Below are 22665 nucleotides of genomic sequence, written 5' to 3' on the forward strand. Positions count from 1 at the left end.
AGGTTTGAAAAGGACCGGAGGCTCGTGAACCCAACACAAGCACAAGAAGCTGAACTTGTATGTGTTTGTGAGAGAGAGAGAGAGAGAGAGAGAGGGTGGGAGGTGAATGAATGATTAATCTATTATATTATGCCCTTCACCATCTAAGTTGGTAGGATCAATCATATAAAGGGGATAGAGGGTTAGAGAGATCAAAGGAAATCCTTTCAACACCCCCCTCCCAAAAAAAAACAAAAAAAACTTGCACACACAAGCAGACACAAATACACACAAACACAGACAGACACAGTCCAATCTGTCTGTTTTATAAGCAAGCTCAGCAGGAGGAGTATTAGCTCGAACAATACCGTCTCTACTGTTTTCTGTCTTTTAGCCCCTGGAGGGGCAGAGCAGGCTCCACTGTCAAAAAATCAGAGCTCAAGTTCCTTATAGTGATTTATTTCATTAGGCAAATGAGATGTGTGAGCCCTACAGCACTGCTGACTGAGTCACCACTTTTTCACTGTCTCACTTTGTGTGCATGCCCGTACGCACACACACACACACACACACACACACACACACACACACAGGAGACATGTATTTTTCACATGTTGAATATAGCACTGTTAACAGCCCCAAAACATATGTAGCATGTCTGATTCAATCAAGCGTTCAAGCACTGTGGAGTGATGAGCTGGTGGTGGCAACAGCTGTTGCCATGCCATCCTGCACAAAATGGCCTCAGATCTCCCTGTTTGATCATTCTACCTGACCACCACAGGGGGAGCTTCTCCTCTCCTCCTCTCTGATGAAACATTTAGTGTGGCGTACCAGTCACGAGAGTAACCATCACGTATTCCAACATTATCTAATTCGAGCGCCATACTGAGAGGGGAGAGAATGAAAAACAGAACAGTAGCATCATTTCTCTGCACAGACAGATACAATATTTTTATCGGGCATTTATTTACCTGTCTGTTATTTCTGTCCCTCTCTGCCTGCAGGATCACCCTCAGGGAGGGTGTAAGCTGAGGAATTGCCACCCCACACACCTGTGCCTGCTTACCGCCGCTACGCTTTAGCCCCGCCCCTTGCCCTGCCCCCTGGTCAGCCTCCAACATGGCTCTTGCAGTCTGGATCATCTTTACTTGCGCTGTAGCTTTCAGCAACATTGCTCCATCATCGCAAGGTACGTATTAAATATTAATATTGTGAAGTTTTATTAAACACCGCTCATGTCTGTCTGTATGTATTCCGTGTTCATTAATGTATGCAGTATATACAAAACTGTATATGTTCCTATTGCTTCACTGAGTCGGCTTGTGATGTTGCACATGAGCTCCTGTTGGATTCACTGCGCCCTGTAAGTGGCCTGACCAGGTTATTGCAAATAAGGATGTAATATTTATACGTTTGCTTCGTGATGAAGGTTGTAAGTACAGTATATTGACTTGCTGACCAGGCAAGAAACGCTGCACTTGATTAACCAAACTGTCTCTACAGGAGACAGAGAGAGAGCCAGAGAGGGAGGGAGTGTGTGAGCGAGGTGAGAGTGAGAGTGTATGTGTGAATGTCAATAAAATTTCTTGTCATCTTGATGTCGGTTGGAGCGTGGCAAAGAGTATAAGGGGGGAATTCGTGCATGTAATGGAGCCATATGTGTGACCTCCTTTGAATGTAGCATGTACCATAAGATATTTCATTTTGTGTTTTGTGTGTGTTTCTGTGTGTGCGCCATAGCTGTTTTAAGCTCGGCAGCAGGTGACCTGGTTGGGCTGGAGTGATGCTGGAGGGCGTGTATGTATGTGTGTGTGTGTGTGTGTGTTGGAGGTGGTGTAGCAGGGAAGGAGCAGGGATTGCAGGGGGAGTCAGAGGACCAAGGAGGGAAAGGAGGGGCTGTTGGGTGTCCTGCTAGTGGCCTGCCACACAGACAGCATCGCACCATCTGCTGTATGCTCTCAGTCAGCTCTGTGCCAACCAGCCGCTGGGTGATGGACAGCTAGGACGAGGAGGAGGGGGAGGAGGAGGAGCATCGGGGAGAGACACGGTCGCCGCAGGGAGGGGCTAGTAATGAAGCAGGAGGAGTTGAAGAAACCCAGGGAGGGAGGGAGGGAGGTTAAAATGAAAATGTTTTTGTGTACACCTGTGTCAGCACTGGTTTTAGCAGTCCCTCTGTGTAAGCTCTGATTGGCCAGGTGCGGTCTAATTTGAGTAGGTGCTGCCCCCCCCCCCATCTTAATTTGGCTGCTTTTGTAACATCGGATTTGTGCAGCGTACGCTCTGTTCCGTTGGACACCTTTGGCCTCTGGCACTGTGTTGCTTTCTGTTTGTGTGTGCATGTGTGTACTTGTAAGGAAAATGAGCCTCCAACTATCCGTGTGACCTGGCACTTGGGGAGTATTAATAATGCATTAATAATCAATTGACTGTTATCAGTATTCATCCCCAAAGCACAGGCACAACATTTGCTTTGATGAAATTAAGATTCTAATGGAGTCAGGCTCACAGACATGCACGTTGACACATGTTCATGAACACCCATACCGTCTGGGTGTGTATAATTTTTGCAGCCAGACTTTGGCTGAAATGCTTTCTCTCTATTATAGTGTGACCGGAGGAGTAGGAGGAGAGAAAAGGAAAGGAGAACGAGGAAGTAGAATTTAAAGGGGAAGGGCAGAGATTTGATGTGACGAGAGCTGCTGAAATCACTCTCAGGCTAATCAGAGCTCATTTGGAAACCTGCAGGATCATCACACATGGCTTCACAGTCTAATGTGTACCCCTGCGCCTCCTCGGTGTCCCGACTAATCTGCCATGCTTTAACCTCACTCTACTCCTGGCTGCACATTCTAATATTTACCCCTAACGCTCACACATTTATTCTCCTCTGGAAGCAGCTCTTAAACGCAAATGTTCCTAACCAGCGTGAGCTTTGCATACATACTTCTTACCTGCTCTCTCCTACAGACCTCGCGCATATTCGCATAGTGAATATTCATCCTTTCAAATCCCTTTGAAATGCAGTGGCGGCGCGAAAACAAAAACAATATTTTCATTCATGAATGCAAACTCTTAGAAACCTAGACAAATGAAGTTATATTCATAGCAGTGTATACAAACTTCCTCCACTTTACCATCCCGGCAGGCCCCCTGACAGACTGACATGCGTACCCCGACGAACAGAATGTCCCGCTGATTCCACAGAATGCTCGAGAATGTACAACCCATGCACTGTGTTGTTGCTCTGAAAGCCCATTAGGCTTGCTTAATGTGGCAGGCATTGCAGGCAGCTGCGCCGTACGTGATGATGCTTTCATTTAGCACAGCCCAAGCACCGGGTTTGTATGTGCATCCGTGTACGTGTATGTGTGTGTTTGTATTTATGTGCACCATTGGTGGCAGCCAGACCATTATAAGGCTATTTGTAGGTCCTTTCAGTCTGTAATGCATGTTGCGTGTGAATTTGCAAGTAGTGTACATGTAATATACTGTATGTGTGTGTGTGTGTGTGTGTGTGTGTGTGTGTGTGTGTGTGTGTGTGTGTGTGGTGCGTGCGTGCGTGCGTGCGTGCGTGCGTGCGTGCGTGCGTGTGTGTGTGAGAGAGAGCGCATTTGTGTGAGCATGTGCATGTGTGTGCCACTCATATCAGGACACCGGTGCCAGCTGACTGGTGGAATCTGTTCTCATCTCCCCTGTATTTAAGCCTTTGCTCTCAGATCAGTCGTGTGGAAAGGCCCCTGGTCCTTTAGTGCACACGCAGACATTTTTATCTGTCTTCCCCTCCTCTCCCTGGCTTTTTTCTTCTGTGCCTTTTCCCCTAGCTATTATTTAAGGATGGGGGGGACTGGCTGTTTTTACACATCTTCCCAACAAAGAGCTTTAGTCTCTTGCCTGTCATTGGATGCTGGAAGAATGTCTGAATGGGGACTGATCTCAATGCAGTATTTTTGCTCTCTATAATGCAGGGATGGGTAGTTATTTTTCATGGCGGACCACATGAAGAATTCACCATGGCTTTGCGAGCCAGATGCTTTTTTATGACTGAAGCTGCTGACAGTTATTTTGGGTCTAAGTGTTGCTCAACTCTAGATTTAAAATTCTGAGTGAAGATCTAAAAAATACTTGACCTGATACCACATCCAATATTGAATTTTTGCACATAGAGAGAGAAAGAGTAGACTTTCAGTCCCTCAATACTATAATATTAAAATGATAATTTCAAAACTGCGACCTACTCACTAATTCATAAGAATTGATTCTCTGACAGGCTTGTAGCAATAATATTTCGAAAGGAGGCAATAAAGCAGCAATGCCGCTAACCTTGCTATGTGCACTAGACTTCTTGTTGTTGTATAATTTGCTGAACAGCATATTGTATTTCTTTAATATATGTTTTGTAAACCCCTAGCTCTACACTTTTTCACTTATCAGGCAAGTCTGGAAAACTGAGCATACTTGTGTGCTGGAGTTGTGCATGGCATTAGCTGATCAGAATCACGTGACAAGAATAATGAATTACATTGAAACAGTTTTATAACCTTCCAGACACACTTTCTTCTCCTATGTGCTACATCTGCCGCTGTTAAAGATGTGCTGAATTTTTATTTTTCATTAACCTTCAATTACTGTAAATTTCACATCTTTGTGACGTGTTTGGCATGACGTGTGTCAGCTTCTGAAGTATCGTCAAGAGCAGAGTTGTTTCACCGGATAAAACAGTAAAACAGTTTGTTCCTGTTAACAGTTTTCTTTAATACAAGTATTAGTTGCAGAGTCGCAGGCAGACAGATGACAAACAGACGCTGGACTTAAATGTATACAATCCGAAGAAATATACAGACAAGTTGCAGCTTTTTGTTTTGTAGGCCAAGGCCATCAGAACCGGCTGGTTGTGTATGTGTTTATAGAGACAACTAAACGCTCTCATTTTGTCTGAAAATGACCTTTGAATATGTTATATTACTATGTTTTCCTCTGCCAAAAGAGATGAAATCCGCAGGCTTCTCTGACACTAATTGCTAATCCAGCAGCTGTGAATATTGCTGCATATCATCAGGATTTTGCAATAAAGAACTGCTGTAAAGCCGTTTTTTTCACCCTGTTTCTCTATCTTTGCCTCTCGTGTGTGTGTTTTCAAGCTTTCATTGCCTCCCCGTCTTTTTTAGCAGCAGTCCATGCCTCGCACTTCTCTCACTCCAAACACTCGACTCTGATTTTCATCCAATCTTTCTGCTTCCTCTCCTCTAACACCTCAGCTATTACTCCCTTTCTCTGTGTTGTGATGTCTTCCCCCCCTTTCTGGCGGCCTTCTATCTGTCTGTTGGCCCATCTCATGGCCCCTCTATCACTTCCATTTTCCTGCTCTTTGTTTTGTTTTTTCTTCCATCTTCTTCCTTTTCCCCCTTACCCCACTTTCAAGAGCATCACCACCCCCCTCTGTTTTCCTTTCCTTACCCTGTGCCTGCTATCTGTTAACAGTGCACATCTCTTGTCGTTGTCATTCCCTTCCTTTCGTTCCTTTTGCCTCGTTCTGTCTTTCTCTTGTTTGCTACCTCCCTCGTTCAATCCCTGGTGCCAGGGGTTGCTGTGCTCTTCAAAGCTCTTGGCTGAGAGCAGTAGATCACAGAGAGGACTGTGTGAGTGAAAGGTTAATGGATGGCCTTTGAACATATATTGGGAGTCGGGGGCGGGCGGGTGTAGGTGGGATAGGTCGGGGCGGAGTGGCGGTGTGTTCTTTCAAACCTCCCTTTGAAGATGACGCATGCCGCTCCCATGTGTCTGCGTGCATACAAGGGCTGTGCGTTTTTGTTTATTCATTCGTTCACAGTGTTGGTGTGTTTGTGCGTGCGTGCGTGTTTGTGTGCCCATTTTGTTTGTGTTTGCTCGTAGTTTTGTGCGTCAGGGTATGTTAGTTTGTGTACATTGATTTGTGTACTGCAAACAAGCTCCTACATAAAGGATTGGGGACTGTGTTCCTGTTTGTGCAGTCGTGTGATAGCTGCCTCTTTTCTCTCAGGGCCTTGCTGCGTAACTTTGAGGCTCTGTAGCCGTGAAGGACTCTGTGTGTGTATGTGTGCGCGTGCGTGCGTGCATACGTTTGTGCGTGTGTGTGTTGGTTCAAGAGCATGTGCAAAAGTGCTGTTGTGTTCGTGTCAAAGCATGTCATGGTCCTAGAGAATATGTGCATTTGCTTCTTGTGTGTTTTGTGGACTGCAGATTGATAATTACCAGCAGCAGCTTACGGCTGGCAGCCAAGGGCAGAGAGAGTGGAGCTGGGGGAGTGAGAGAGAGAGAGCAATGTAGGGAGAGCGACGGAGAAGTGGAGAGGATGGTAAAATGGTGAGAGAGGGGTGTACAGGAGGAGAAAGGGATGGGAAGGGAATGGGGGAAAACCGGAGGTGAGGGGTCAGGACGAGAGGGAGGAATGAAGACATGGAGAGAATGAGGGTTGGATGACGAGGACGGGTGGGGAGGGTAAATGAGAGAGTTTCCGGGTGGGTGAAATTGGATGAGGGATCAAGGGATGGTGCTGAGGTGAAAACGAAAAAAATCACAAAGAGGAGGAAACACACAGCATATGTTCATTGCACTGCAGGTGAACGGGATGGCATGTACGGATAAGAGGGATTCAGTCGCATTTTACACCCATTTTTCGTCTATAGATATAAAACATGAAGGTACAGAAATGCTGCACACTCCATCTACCTACATATACTTACAAACACATCGATCAGCTCATAAACATGCACAGAAAAAACACACACAGGCATACACTGCCCACACGTTCAAGACTTTGGCTTAGCGTATAAGGAGGTTAATTAAGTGTCTAATGCAGCGGCAGGGCTGGGCTTTGACACTCATCTCTCCTAACAGGTCTCTGGATGCGACTTGCAACTCTTCCAAATGCACACACACATCTTTCTGACAGCAGGCCTTGCATGGTACTCACTCAGTCTCCCCCTCTCTCCTCCACACTTTATCTCTCACTCTCGCTCCTTTTTCTTATCACGTTTTTCTTCTCTTCAGTCTCTCGCCATCTTTCTCACTTTCCTTTCTCTGCGTCTCTCTCTCTCTCTCTTCCATTCTCCCCTCATCCCTGTGGCTGTTTTTCCTGCAGCACCTGCAGATTTACTTCACCACAGTGTTTATATGAATCTAGGTCTGACTCACTCTCTCTGCCTGCCTCTTGTGATATGTGCTGGAAACAGAGAACAGAATAGAGTTGTGTTGGTGCTGTAGCACAGCTCCCCTCCCTGGGGAGACGGAGGATATTGTGCACCGGGTGAATCTCCTACTTTTTAGGCAGACCAATTTTTATTTTGGGAGCTACGCAGCTACACTGCCCCCACCCAATCCCCCAACTGAGGCACTTTTATTGCATAATTAGGCGCCAGGGCCAGCAATGAAGTGGTTTGACAGTATGAGCGTGTCTGGTCTCGCCTCCCTCCTCAAGTTTGTGTGTGTGTGTGTGTGTGTGTGTGTTGCTCAGTGTCTCTGTGGCTTTTTAGCCGCCTGTCTTAATCGCTCTGCTATGCCTGCTAGTCCTGCCCCCCCCAGCAAAGTTTGTCAACACACATTGAGAGTTCTCTCAAGGTTGAGGATGAATGAGGGTTAGGGCTTGTGTATGTCTGCCTGCGAGGATGTTGGTGTATGTATGTGCATCATTGCAGTATGTGTTGCATGAGGGTGCGTGTATCCCATTTCCAGCGGGGGCACGTTTAATTCTCTTATGAATGATGTAATGTTATGGGGCTGTGCTGTAATTCAGTTCAGTTAAAGGACTTGGCTGCTGAGGAGAGAGGCTGTCTGCGGTGAGCAGATCAGAACAATAGGAGGTCCTCTCCCACAAATCTGCCTGCCTTGCTCCTTTTATGTCGGTGACCTTGTGCTTCCACAAAGAACGGTCGTCATGTTCATCTTCTGCCAGCATCTAGTTTGATGGTTTCTATCTTTTTCTATTTTTACCCCGTCTCATTCGCTGTGCCATTCCATTCCTCCCTCCCTGTGTGTTAGCTTGACTTAGCTCGATTGCAGTGGATGTGTGTCATTTTGGTGCTGCTTTGTGCTCTGACCTTATAGCACGACTGGTGACTCCCCGTACAGTCGCTCCTCATCTCATCTCCTCTGTCTCCTCCGCTTGACAGGCGGAGGACTCATAGGAGATGAGATAGCCTCCTAGCTTTGAGGCCAGCATTACCCTCTCTCATTCATATACACACACACACACACACACACACACACACACACACACACACACACACACACACACACACTGTCCCACAAGCTCACGCTGCCCCCATCCCCTCATGTTAGGCCTTTAGGTTTGTCTCAGGATGTCACTTTGTCACAACTCCTCAGCTTGAAGGCTGCCTGGATGTGACAGTTCTGGCCACATCGCCTCAGCTTGTCTGTGTTGACAAGCCATGCTCCAGCGAGTCATTACGCTAACTTGCAACGCTAAGTGACTTGCTAAGATACAGCACTAAGCTGATAAAGTACTGGAGAAATTGGTAGGGATGATTCTCTGCTAGAGAGGGGTTCCCGTCACTGAGACCTCTCAGTTCTGTCCAGTGACTGTAAAATTACTTGTTCTTCTTCGCCAGCTTTACTAAGGAACTAACCTGAAACTCATGAGGGAGTTAGCTTTTTTGGCCAGAGCTGAATAAGCGGGCATATGTAGATGTATGCGGTATACTTTAAATATTCTACTGCTATCTCTGGGCAAAAAGAAGATACTCACCTATTAGCCTTTATGCCACTTAAAGTGCATTTTAAGGATGATAATATAACAAGAATCTCACCTCATCAGCAGCCAGCCAGTCTCTCAACTACCAATACTCCTTGCACTGGTACTATGCTTCAGTGCTATGCTAATGAGTAGCATTAGGAGATGACTGCTGGAACAGACAGAGGGGCTAAGAAGGGCTGATCACATTTCAGCCCCCAAAAGACAGTCAGCCAGCCAGCTAACAAGTCAGCCTTAGGGCTACAAAGCTCCACAAGTATAATCTCTCCTATTGTGACTCAATTGCAAAGTTGCTATCACAGTCTCTAGCTACCTGCAAGGCCAAACCTTCTCATTAAGTTATTTCCGAGAAAACACACTATAGAGGATCTGTGATAACACAGTCCAAGGTCAAATTGTCTAAGACATTTACATCAAAATGTTTTATGTTTGAAAGCAACCTGCTGATGATGGAAAGTTGTTTCAATGAAGAGAAATCTGTCTATTCATTCGGTGAACTTTTCTTTTCTAATGTAGTTTCAGACTCGAAATAAAAAAAAAAAAAAAGATTTTCTTTCAGCTTTTTCTTGAGTTTTGGTTGCAGGTCATGTCCCCTCGTCTCCAAATAATGTTGGATCTTCGCAAAAAAATGAGACTCGTAATGGTAGAGAAAGAAGACGTGTACGCAAAGACTAGCTTGGCGACTGCAAAATTATGTTCTTGACTGAGGGTCCAAGCATCTATCCACCCGCAGGCTTTAATTACTATGTGAGGATAATGAGTCAAATCCAATCAGTTCTCTCTCTTGCTCTTAATTTGTACGAAGCTTCTATTATGAAGCCAACCGCTTCAGCCCCTCACACCAGCTGCCCTGGAGTGACACCAGGCCCCTCTCTGGTGTGTGTGTGTGTGTGTGTGTGTGTGTGTGTGTGTGTGTGTGTGTGTGCGCGCACATGTCTTTCTATTGTTGGGTGGACAAATTTTGGTTTGAAACCATCATTGTGAGGTTAGGGTTAGACATGTATTTGTATTATTATTGTAGGTAAAGGGCTAGGGAATGCATTGTGGCAGCGAGTTTCCTTACAACTGAGGTAAGACAAGGGTGTGTGTGTGTGTGTGTGTGTGTGTGTGTATGTGTGTGTGAGATTGCTGTTTCTTGCACACCGCCATGTCCATGCAAATAGGCTCATATAATTATTGAATTGGCTTACTGTATATCATTATCAGTCTGTGTGACAATTGGTAACCATTTCTTGCGGATGACAGATATTAACAACACAGTTTTATATACCAAGGGAGATGAGTCACAGTCTCACAGTGAGGGATTAGATCCACCTATACATATGGCTGCTGCTGAGAAAGATACTCTGTGTCATCCAGCTATTATGAGTCTGACAGGCACGACTAAATGGCCGTGTGTGTGTGTGTTGGCTGAAAAGACCCTGAAACCTTAATGGATTCCTGCAGAGTGAAGGACAATCGTAGCCCATGGCCAGTCCAAGCTTATCCTCTGCTCATCTCATCTCAGCTCAGAGCTAGCCACAGCTCCAGCTAGGCCTCAGGCCATCTGGCTGACACACAAGCACGTACACACACGCACAAACACACACTCTCACACTCACTCTCTCTCGCACACACATAGACACTGAATCCCTGAAGTTAAGTTCCACACTTTGTTTGTGAATACGCTGTTCAAAAATGTCAGCGTAAATCATTATGTAAGGCGCGTCCCGCTGTATTTACACAGTGAACTCCACCTTAAACCCGGAACTTGTCAAACAGTGGGTGCGTAGGTGTGAAATATGTTGGTGTGAAATACGATACAATATGGCAGAAGAAGAGATTTGTAATGGTGCCAGAAATAGGCTAGTTATCATGGTTGCTGCCACCGTTGAGGTGTACCGACTCAATAATGGCTGTGCTCAATTATGGCTAAATATATACTGTAACAGCTGGGCCAGAAAAGGAAATACCTGGAAAAGAAAATGGATTTGGGTTCATACATCACATTCAGTGTAAAATTGGAGTGGTGAGGTATTTATTTATTTATTTTTCACTAAGTTTACTTTATTGACATTGAATACACTCATTAGATTTTTCCCCCAGAGCACTTGATAAGACTTTGACTAAATAAATGATTATATACCAAACATGATGGTGAAACAGTGGTGGTAACAAGCTGAAATAATCTACACAAACATAAGCTGATCAGCATAAGCACCAGCTATGAAATGGCCCATTATTGATCAAAACAGTGCAGAAATGATCTGTATATTTATTCACTGCTGTTGAAACAGCCTAGTCCTGACTTAACCAACAGCCAAGAAATTAAATCAACAGCTTCTTGGGCTGTTTTGCCCAAAAACTGAGCTCTTCATTTGACGCTATTTGCGTTAGCGCTCAGCGGCGTGGCAGCAGATGGCCCTGAATAGCAAGAAATGTTTACCACAGAAAGTGTGTTAGGTATGTAAAATATGTTTAAAGTGTGATCTGCCCCCTCTGTTAGGGGCTAATGTTCCTGTTGTGTTGGTCCACAGTGTAAGTGGAATGAGTGTGATCACTCCTGGTGGGCCCCTTCAGTTTCACTCTCCTCTTGGCTCACTGTGTGGTTCTAATCACTGGCCAGCTGTACGCTGCTGTGTACTTACACCACAGGGTAGTTAAGAGAACAGGCCACACACTGACACTATGTATTGTAATCCCACTGTGACACCAGGACTCTGTGTGTATGCATGCATGTAAGAATGCGTGTGCTTGACTGTGAACGTGCACACTCATCTGCCCCGTTTGTCTGCGTATGTGCTAATTTGCTTGTGTGGATTTTTGCATTTGTGTGGGGACTTGTTTGTCTGGCCTCGCCTGCTGTTTGCATCTCTGTGTGCTTTAATTAGTATGCGCTTTTGCATCTAGGCCTTTGTGATTTGGCACAGGCACTGCATGCTGGCGAGGCATAAAAGATTTGAAGTCTGTCTGTGCTAGTCATTCAGCCTTAATGGCGTTAGTTACACAACTGAACTCAAGTCCTCGCTGTATAAATGGGTGGCATTTAGAAATATGAGCAAGTCCAATGGCAGTGAATCATTTAGCGCATCGCTGCGGAGCATGTCTGGGATGACTGACATTGACATTGACCCAGATGGGCACTCCTCCTGAATGGGCAGTGGCTGAAACCTAAGCAGTGCAAGCTCAGAGTCAGGAAGGGAAAACAACTCTGCTCTGTGGGTTTCAGCACTAACAGTGGTAGGGGAGAGGGGCTGACTCAGTGCCCTCGTCTGCTGCTGAGACCGTCTGGTGGGGGGTGGGGGGTGGGGTACTGTGTAGTGACAGCCTCAGTTTATCAAGAAAGATCTTCTAGATTCCACCCTGCTTGACTTGAGCTAGTATTCTCCTGTTCAGATTTGACAGTATGCCCACTATTAGCCTAATATATGGCATGTCCTCCCTCCTGACATTGCAGAGGAGAACTCAGTCAATGCCCTCTGTTCCTTCAGGGCGTTGGTCAGGTCCACACCTGCCAATCTCTGGCTGCAGTCAAATAGTCTTTTTTGCGTTGGTAGGTTCATAACTGAATGAAAGGACCCAGAAGTATCTAAGTGGCAGCCATGATAAGACCTGGTCAAAAAGTAAAGGTTCTTCAGCGCTTCCTTTCCTAACTCCTTTAGCATAGGAAACACTGGACCATCCTTTACAGTTCTTTGCGACAGCAACATTTAAAGCGATGTACCATTGTAGTGTCACCACAGCAGTCACATAAATGTAGAAACAACAGAGCATCTATTTTATGCTTGTGACACGATCCAAAACTTGTGGAAATCCTTCCATGCTTGGTTGAACTCCAAATCCATAAATATAGATTTCTTCTCACTCAAATCTGTCCAGTTATGGACAAACTTTCTCTACTTGTATTTCCCTGTCATGTTGTAATCATTATTAGTTTTTGTTTACAACAATATCTATTGTATTGTAGCCTCCTATGAGTGATGGTTAAATCTACCCTTTGTATAAACTGAAAACATCCTTTCCTTTCCAATTCTGTATTGGACAGGGAACCATACTTGAATTGTAGGCCTACAGCATTGACGTTGTCACTGTATTTATCTTCAATGTGTTTATAATGGTAAATAGTGGACTTGCACTTATATAGCGCTTTTCTAGTCTTGCTTACCACTCAAAGCGCCTTACAATACTCACACATTCGTACACTGATGGAACAGCCTTCAGGAGCAAAGTGGTTCAGTATCTTGCCCAAGGATACTTCGACATGTGGCCTGGAGGAGCCGGGGATCGAACCCCCGACCTTCTAATTCACGGACGACCCACTCTACTTCCTGAGCCACAGCCTTTAAATAAAGATGGTTAAAAGAAATAACCTAGCATGATGTAAGTGCAGTCAGATTTTCCTAAATCCTCAGGAATCCTCCTTCACGTCTTTCCTTGACCTCACGACATTTTCCGTTGAGGTCAAGGAAAAGTGGTTAGGAATGATTTTTTAGACTTTTCAACCACTGACTCTGACACAGCTCCAACACTTGATATTACTTTCCCCAAAGAAGTTTTGTCAGTTCAGGACCATGGACAGCAGCTCTCTCAGTCACTGGCAGGAGCCTCAGCGCAGAGAAACACTGGTTGTTCTTCAACTCCACACATGACTTCACTGCCACATCACTCACTCTCTATACGTCTATTCTGCCTGAGCCCCTCCCTTCACCTGGACTGTAAAGGAAGTCGGCAGCCATTTTGTTATTTTTTTTGTGTGTGTGACACTGACTATAGAGGCAGTCGGGAATGTATGCAGTTATAGAGAGAGCTGGAGAGACGGCGAGCGTCTCTCTCTCTCAGTGCCTCTTTGCAGCCCTCTTTCATGCCTCTCAGCCTGGTGCAGCGATTAACCCCGAGTACCCTGCTGTTCCTACTGATGCTTTTCCACATACAGCCCCATCGCTGACCACTGCAGCACACTGACATGCCTCTCAGATGGCTGATTAACAGCAGTGGGTGTGTAGATGCTGTACACACCAGAGGTGAAGGTGCACACAGACATTAAATCTCTTCTTTTTTTCTTTTTTTTAATGCTTGTTCTATTATTGCTTTCTCCTATTCAGAATGAATCCCAAGGTGCTGCTCTGGCACTTTGTTGAGGTAGAATAAACGAAAGGATGCTCTGAAGGACACGCAGTTCTTCTCTGGTGTGGGGATGACTATGATGAGCTGCTGCCTGGCTGTGTGTAGGAGTTTGTTAATGTTTGGAACTCCTCACAGTTTGTTTCACAAGTGGTGCAATATCTCATTGGAGAAGCTGGTATTGCTGCAAATGCTTCATGCCAATATGTGATCTGTGATGTTCCAACAGGCTGTGTATCAACTGTTCTGAAATATTACTACTCAGTGAAGGCCAGTCGATAGTTGCTAATTTGTGTTTCACATGAGGACAATAGGAACCGCTTTCCATCCGCCTGCGCTTGTCAAATAGCACACATCATATTTACAATGTGGTCGAATAATAAAGTGCCTCCTAAAAGTGTTAAGGTTCATTGAATTATCAATAACTTTGCCTCTCTCCTTCTTTCCGCTCCAGCCCTGAGCCGGTCAATGATGCCCTTCGGCCTGATGCGTCGGGAGCTGGCGTGCGAAGGCTACCCGATCGAGCTGCGCTGCCCTGGAAGTGATGTCATCATGATCGAGACGGCCAACTACGGCCGCACTGACGACAAGATCTGTGACGCAGACCCCTTCCAGATGGAGAACGTGCAGTGCTACCTGCCAGACGCCTTCAAGATAATGTCACAGAGGTAATTATTGATCTGTTTGGATCTTGTGTATGTGTTTGTGCAGAGCCAGAGCTTGTTATTGGTCCGAGGAAACAGGATACTATTTCACAACATGGTTTGTCCAGAATTTCCTGCCTGTTCATAGGTGTTGGTGTCTTGGGGTGTTGATGTCTTGTGTGGAGTACTGAAATCAGCACGCTTGCTCTGTGCAGAGCACCACTACACATCTCGGTGTATGGTGGTGTATATGTTTGGCTGCGCGTACATGCACAAGTGTTTGTGTGTGTGTGTGTGTGTGTTTGTGTGTTTGTGTGTGTGTGTGTCTATGAGTATGCACATGTTTTGGACTGTTGCAAGAGAATTTGTAGGGCTTCCTACAGCTGCTCTCTGTGTTTGTGCTCAGCATCTGCTTCCTCTGAGCTCAGATCAATGGAAGCCCTCTCTCAGCTATCCATCACACATGTAATGGAGGCACAGGGTGCTAGCTTGGGGAAAAAGCAAGGAGGGAAGGGGGGGAGGTTGAAGAAGTGAATTGAGGGGTTAAAGGAAGGAGGGACACTGTTAGAAATGATGAGATGATAGAGTGAGTGCAGCAGAGATTTGAGATATGAAGGGAGGGAGAGGCAGCAAGAGGGAGAGATGCTAAAAGCTGGATCGAGAAGGATTATGTGACGAGAATAAGTGAGTATGTGTGTGCGGATGTGTATCTTTTCTTCTGTGTGTGTGTATGTGTGTGTGTTTCTCGGGGTGAGCAAACGTGAGAAGGCATGCAGCGATGTGGTTTAGATCTAGGTATTATGTGCATATGAATGTTTTCCCTGTGTGTGTGTGGTGTAGAGTATTTGACATAGCCCCCCTCGTCCTTCCCTGTTCTCTCACCTCTAATTGCTCCCACTCACAATCCCCCAGGAGAGGAGGCTCTTACGTCACTCGCCCTCTCTCTGCCTCTTCCCTCCCTGCTTCCTTCTCTCTATCCTTCATCCCCCTTCCTGTCCCCCCCATCCCTCCCTCTCTGTTTCCCACCTCCCCTCGGGGGCAGCTGTCACATGATCTAGTCTAGTGTGAAATTACTCCCTTCCCTACCGTTTTCTCCATCTTTCAGAGCCTGAAGATGTTTTTTTTTTTTTGTTGTTGTTTTTTTGTTACCCACTCCTCTTTGTCTTTCTTACAATGGCACTTGTTATTTTTTTTATCACTTACTTCCTCCCTTCTCTCTCTCTTTTCTCCCTTCCTCCCCCAATCTGTCTCCTCTCGCAGGTGTAATAACCGCACTCAGTGTGTGGTGGTAGCGGGGTCGGACGTGTTCCCAGACCCCTGCCCAGGGACCTACAAGTATTTGGAGATCCAGTACGAGTGTGTCCCTTACAGTGAGTACTGAGACCCTGTCACCCCCTCGCACCTCCCCACCCCCCTCACCCCATTCACCGAACCCTCCCATCCCTCCCTTTACCCCCCACCTGAACCTCTTGCCCTCTCTTCAGTCCCCCCCAAAAAAAAAAAAAAAACCCACGACAAATGATATTCATACACTCACCCGTGCACACTTGCTCTCTCTTGGCTTCTTTCAACACGAGCAAAACAAAACAAGACAGACAGTCATCTTCACCCGCTCTCTGTCTCTCTCTCTTCTTTCTCTCTCGTACACTTACACTGCACAGAGACACACACACGCACACACTCACACCGAGCGCTAAACCTTTTTTCTTCATCGACAGAGCGACGCACCAGTAGCTGAGAGGGATTTTCACATGGGGGAAGATGCTCCACGAACACATGGTCCGATAAGCACTTCACACACACCCACTGCAAAAACGGGGTCAGCCCTTATTGGTGATCACAGCAGTGTAACGCACACCGCCCCACTCTCGCACACTGATTGACCCATGGGGCATGCCACTGCCTTTATCTGGTGCCAAACACCTTTGCTGTCCCTCTGATTTCCAATAAAAATTAAAATTGGGCGCAGTGAGACTGGAAGGCAGGGGGCGTCGTGTGTATGCCGCACCTCACAATAGGGATGTTAATACAAACAGCAAAGGGCTTATTTTAGACCACATGACCTGGAGCGCCACACATTTTAATGTCCCCATGGTAACGGCTGACTTCCTCGCGGTCCTGCTCAGAGCTGCGTGGAGGTGTGACATACACACACGCGCCTGCACACACAAACAAACACATGAGTCTACCTCACGCTCGCAAAAAAGAGGGGACTCACAGTTGCTCTCTCTCTTTCCCCTGACTCTTCCTCCAGCAAGAAAGCATGCACACACAAACAAGTGCACACTCACACAGCCGAAGGAGCAGACACAGCAAGGATTATATGGTGTTGTGTTGATCCTCGCTCATGTGAAAATCTCCGCTCAGTCTCCCCTCCTCCCTCTCATGTATTATTACTCTCAGCATTGATCCCCTCACTGTGCAGGAGCACTTGGTTGGAGGGGAGGCACAGTGGTGCTCCCCTCCACCGGGCAGAGGCAGAACTGGGTTGCAGGAAGGGGTGGAGGGAGGTATGAGGGTGTTGGGTTTGTCTGGGTGGGTGGGGTGGAGGGGAAACTGGGGGCCATGGGTCTTCTTGGGGTGCAGGTGGGGTATGGGGTGATTCTCTCTGCTTTGTCCTCAGGTGCAGATGTTGTGGCGAGCCACGGGAACCACGCCAAGCCGCTAACCTTGCTCACCTCTTCTCCCTCTCCCTCTTCCTCTTCATGTCTTCTCTCGGAGGTCCCTCACTCATCCTCCCTTTGCTTATTATCTATCACAGTCAGTGTCACCTCTCTTAACTCCTCGTCTCTTGTATCCTGCTTCTCTTTTACTTCCCATCTGCACTCCAAGGTCTTTAATCTCCATCCACTGCCCTATTTCTTTCATTCTTCTTCTATTTTTATTCTGTCCATCAATCTGCCACGTCTTATCATTCTGTTGCGTCTCTTCCGCTGTCTCTGTTGTTTTTTCCTTTTACAGGTGGAACGAATATTCAAACCATTCAACCATTCAGCTCTGATGGGGGAGGCTCAGAGAAACTCAGGGACTTCAAAGCACCTCTTTCAGTCTTTGCCCTTCCTCTGCTCAGTGGTTTTGTGCCCTCGGTTTACCTTTAGAGAGACTTTGTTGAGTCAGGTTGCAGCTACAGTCACAGATAAGAAGAAGTTGGCTGGGTGTCTTGCCTTTAGGGATTATTCTCTGGTGTGAAGCTTTTCTTCACAGCCTTCCAAGTGGCAACAAGTATTCTTCTCAAGTCTCCTCTTCCCTCTCCTCACCTGGCTTTCAGTCGATGTTAGCTGGGGTCCGATTGTTAGTCCTCTGCTAGTCCTGTGCTGCAGCTTGGTGTCCTGTATTGTATGGTCCGTAGGGGGGGTCATAGGTAGTGTAGCTTGGTTGTACCTGCCGCCTTCTCCTCAAGCATTCTAACCTTGTCTTTTTCCCTCTGACTGCACAAGGGAGCTTGTTCTCTCTCCGCGAGGCAATCAAAGGGATGATTAAATAGCTGCTGACTTGCATTTTTCCTCCCCGTGTTTGGAAAAAAACTTTGTTGATTGCGTCTGAAGTATGGCGCGGCTTAGAAAATTGGAAGCTGATCCCTCTATGATGAAAAGTCCCTCCTGTCTGAGGTGACAAAGAAGAGCCAATTACCCCTGTCCTCTGCCACTCTCCTCCACTGGAGAAACACAACCGCCGCTGTTCTCATCCCACACACACTCTCTCTCGCACGCGTGACACACGCACACAACCCGCTCACTGCGGCTGCTCTATGTGTTTGTGCTCAGCTGACAAACTAAATATGACCTGACACATTCAGACTCAGAGCTGGAACTGTTCATCCCAAAACCTAGTCACCGTCGCACCGCACGCCACTCAACTCGGCCACTTTTAATTACCAGGAGAGCGGCTGCGTCGCTCTCTTCAGTTCTGCCTCAGCAGAGATTTGTCAAGATTAATTGAATTTGCTGCTGCTAATCGCTCTGGTAATGCCCCATCGTTCACGTCTGGCTGGGAACACTGGGCACTCTGGCATCATCCAAGGCTGACGCATGTTTTCCGCCAGTTGTCTTGACAAAAAGGTGAACAATAGAGAGATGATATGTAAAGGTTGTGTGTCACAGCAGCTGAGATGCTGTGACAGCAATGTTGATGGGTGTGTGTGATGTGACGGGGTCCTCTATGTGCGTGTCACACAGGCGCCATGTTACCAGTCACCTGAAACGGCGAGGTGACAGCCGGAGCTGAGCTGACACGCACACACACGCACACACCTCTATTGGCTGAACTCACACAAGGGTCCGGAATATGAGTGTTTGTGTGTGTTGCTGCGCGTGGGATCGCCTTGGCAAAATACAACATCCGCTTACAAGTCAAATCATATCTCATCGAGCCAAAAAGCCCTGCGAGGCCTCCCCGCCACATAGCATTGTTTTTGCCAGCCGGAACAGAGCAAGACAAAACGGCTCAACTGAACTCTCATTTCACACTGTCACAGCCTGCTGTAGCCTGCTGGATTCCATTAAGACATCACAGATCCATGCACACAGCTGCAGCGTGTACTTACTGCAGTGGAAACCCTACACTGCTGTTTTAACACAGATGTACACCGAGAACTCTACCTGCCTGCCCCCCACCCACCACCCACCACTCCCCCCCCTCCTCCAGGACACTGTGCTACGTCATTATTGATTCCTAATGCTCTCAATGGGGTCATCCATGCTAGCTATGCCAGAGCCATTACACCTAGTGTTGTGCCTCTGCTATTTCATCAGCTGTGATTTATCTTGTTAATATGCACAGTACAGGTAGCTGAAGAACTGGCTTTAAAAGTCCCTATTCACGCTGTACACTACAGGATCTGCAGAGCATCTTAGGTAACTCCATATTCTCCACTTTTACGCTCATATTTTGTAGCTCTGCCACTGTTTCACTTTATAAAATTGATTATTCCCCCACAAATGTATTCAGTAGTGCCTATTCATTACAAGACATCGCTTTTTGGACACAAAGCCCCTGGAAATGATAGTTGACTTGTCTGGAAGAGTTTGTCAGTAGAAGGAATAATGGCATTGTAATATGACAAGTTTTCAGGGGAGGAGAGGAAACACTTTGATGTAGCTGAAAATGAAATTCTATTAATATGTATAGGGGCACCATTAGACGTGGAGCTCATAAATGTTTGGTGAATGAGAAGCAGGAGGCTTCTCTCACGCCGCAGAATGGGATGACACTACTGTGAAAAATGTAAAGCGAGAGAAAGAGAAAGCAGAGAGGGGAGAGGACGGAAGAAGCTGGAGAGGACACACTATCTCTCAGCAGTGTGAAAGAGACGGAGGAGGCTAAGTTGTCCCGCAGTACTTCAACAATGTGTGTGTGTGTATTTGAGGGTGTGTGTTTCTAGCTGTACTCATTAGTGTGGGAGTAATTGATAGGGTTGTAGAGAGCGCTGAGCAGAGTGATTAAGGGGAGAGAGGCCAGTGGCTTATTTCTCAAAAGGGCCCTGAAAGAGAAATGCTGAATGAATCACACAAACAACCAAGGTGGCTTTAAACTAACCTCCTGCTCTCTGTGAGGACAGTTTGATGAGTTTCTGTCTCTTTTCTGTGCGCGTGTGTGTTTGTGTGTGTTTGTGTGTGTGTGTGTGTGTGTGTGTGTGTGTGTGTGTGTGTGTGTGTGTGTGTGTGTGTGTGTGTGTGCGCGCGTGCTTGTGTGTGTGTATGTGCGCGCTTGTGTGTGTGTGTGTGCGTGTTTAGTGTCTATATTTCAGGACAACCAAGAGCAGAAGAAATGGAGTGAACAGACTGAGGTCTTCCACTTCCCCTATTCTTCTTCTTTTTCTTTTTCTTCTCCCTTTCTGCAGCATTGAAGAACTTTCCTTTCTCTCCTTCTCTCTCTCTCTTTCTCTACATACCACTGCTGTTCATCTTACATTATCTTCCTCCTGTTTAGGCAAACATACTCATCGGCCCATTTAGAACAATTCATTTAGCATACCATGTAACCTCAGACTTGCATGAAGCGAAGAGGAAGTTCTGCTGTCAGTAGCTTCCTCTGGGGAAAAAAAAAAAGAAAAACTCCACGTCTTCAAGCTCTGCTGAATTCTGGTGTTCCCATGCACCCCCTGCAGTTGTTTCAGTGAGGATGAAAGCCCTGGATGGCCAGTCTCCCCCTCCCCTAACCTTGGAGCTAATGATTGCACTCGCAGTTGGTGGCGGGGATGTAATGCTTTCTTGCCCCCTGCCCTAGCTTCACAGGACTCACTTTCATAACTTTGCCATGTTTACCCCTCTAGGCTGAAAATGACTGCCATTCCCCAGGTCTTCATGGAGGTTGTTTGTCCAGTTTGATCTTGGCATAAGATGATAAATGATCAGTGTGGCTGCTGATGCCGATGCTGCCTCTGCTGTACCGCTGCCAAGATGCAAGGCCATCCCCCACAAAGATCAGGCTACTGCTGCTAACACTCCCTTTTCACTCGTTACATCTCTCTCTTTCTCTCTCTCTCTCTCTCACCTTTTTTCCTTCATTATGGGCAACCCTACGAGGTGTCGTGACAATTTCACAGGGCTCCCCGGGCGACATCAGACTTTCCTCAACACACACACACACACACACACACATACACACACAACAATCACGCTCACAGCAGGGATCCACCAGCCGAGTGCCTTTTGACACGTCTTGTCCCGAGAGAAGTGACGATCCACTCGCACGCCACTTGTGCCTCAGCAAACACAGAGCGAAAGGCGTGTGCCAGTGCCTGTAATGTGAAAGGAGGAGCGGCAGATCCTTTTCTCACTCCTCCGCGAGTCTCCAGCTGCTCACGGACCTCCCCGGGCGCAGCAGCACAAGCAGGTTCCAAACAGCGCCACGGGATGCCGAGGGAGCCACGCCTTACCTGCTCATGTCTGCTGAGTCCTGGGTGTGACTCAACACACCAACCTATTGATTTGTGTGTGATGAGCTCGCTGTAGACATTTCTCTCATCTCTCTTTCGTGTCTACCCATTTTTTTTTCTCCCCCCTCCCACCCCCCCGACAGTGTCTCTTGGTTTCTCTCTGTGTTTCTGAGACGTTCCAGTCTGTCAAACCCTCCCTTTCCCCTGTTGTTTGTTCTCTTTTTCTTTGATGAGCTAGCATCGGCCAGGCAAGCCGGCAGCTCCCCATTGATTGGACGGTCGATGGGTTGAGTGTTTTTGCTTGCTTCTGTAGCGAGCATCCTGACTCTGTAAATTGAGCAAAGCCAAAAGCACCGCTCTCCTTAGATGAAGGGGGCCGCTCTAAAGTCAACACAGACTGCACTTGGAGAAAGAAGGTTGCAATGATCCCTCCGAAGACAACTAGCCACAGATAGAGACATCGCCACTTTCCACCTTTCCACCTACCATCCCCCATCTCCTTCTCTGCCTTTCCCACTCCGTCTCTTTCCACAGCTGAAGAGGACCACAAGCACAAAGATGTTCTTCCTCATTTTCTCTCTCCAACAGGTTCCTGGGGCGGCACTGTGGGCACAAGGGAAAGCGGGAGGGATGTGGCAGTAAGAGGGGTGGAGGTGGGGGCCGAGAGTGTGTGGTTGGGGTTGGATTGTGTTGTTGGGGGATTATTGATAAAGCTGAAATGAAATGGAAATGGATTTAAACCCAGGTCAGGCCATTTTCCCCTCCTCATTTTCCATTTGAGCCATCCTTTCTCTGAGTAGCCAACCATAACACAGACAGATAACTTGCTTTAAAAAAAAAAAGAGAGAGAGAGAGAAAGGACAGCGTTTTATTTAATCTCAATTTTCTCTTTTTTCCTGCACCTGTTTTTCTTTCATTCTCTTTACTTTCCCTCTCTCTCTTCCTTACTGTCTTTCTCTTTTATCTTTCTATCTCCTTCTTTCTCCTTTTTCCGATGCTTGAATAGAAGTGGATCAAAAAGGTAAAGACCACAATGAACATAACAACCACAGCTCGCCCCTTCCTCCTCCCTACTCCTCCTCCTCCTCCTCCTCCTCCCTTGTCTCTCCCTTCCTCCCCCCATACCCCCCCCTAACCCAGCACCTTGTGTAGTGGTCATGTTTGATGTTGATATCCCTCCCTTTTCTTTCTCGATCTCTAATCGCCTCCTCTGCCCTTCTCTTTCTATCTCTCTTTGACTTATAACCAAAACTCTAAAATCCTTCTAGATTTCCTCCTTGGTTCTGATGACACCAGCCTGACCTGCACGCACGCAC

At 46.8% G+C, this 22665-nt stretch overlaps 1 protein-coding gene across 1 annotated transcript in view; it reads left to right on the forward strand.

Annotated features, from left to right (window-relative positions):
* Window positions 1-22665, forward strand: part of adgrl1a (adhesion G protein-coupled receptor L1a) — a 93594-nt gene that overhangs the window by 36806 nt on the left and 34123 nt on the right. The window contains exons 2-4 of the mRNA XM_087173484.1: window positions 987-1171; window positions 14283-14496; window positions 15733-15842. Of these exons, the coding sequence (XP_087029610.1) occupies window positions 1102-1171; window positions 14283-14496; window positions 15733-15842 (394 nt within the window). The 5' untranslated portion in view covers window positions 987-1101. The remainder of the gene's footprint in view (window positions 1-986; window positions 1172-14282; window positions 14497-15732; window positions 15843-22665) is intronic.

Source organism: Seriola lalandi, unplaced genomic scaffold (assembly GCF_002814215.2).
Source record: "Seriola lalandi dorsalis isolate HSWRI2012SDOR001 ecotype SW California unplaced genomic scaffold, Sedor1 jcf7180002054240, whole genome shotgun sequence".
Taxonomy (NCBI): Eukaryota; Metazoa; Chordata; class Actinopteri; order Carangiformes; family Carangidae; genus Seriola; species Seriola lalandi.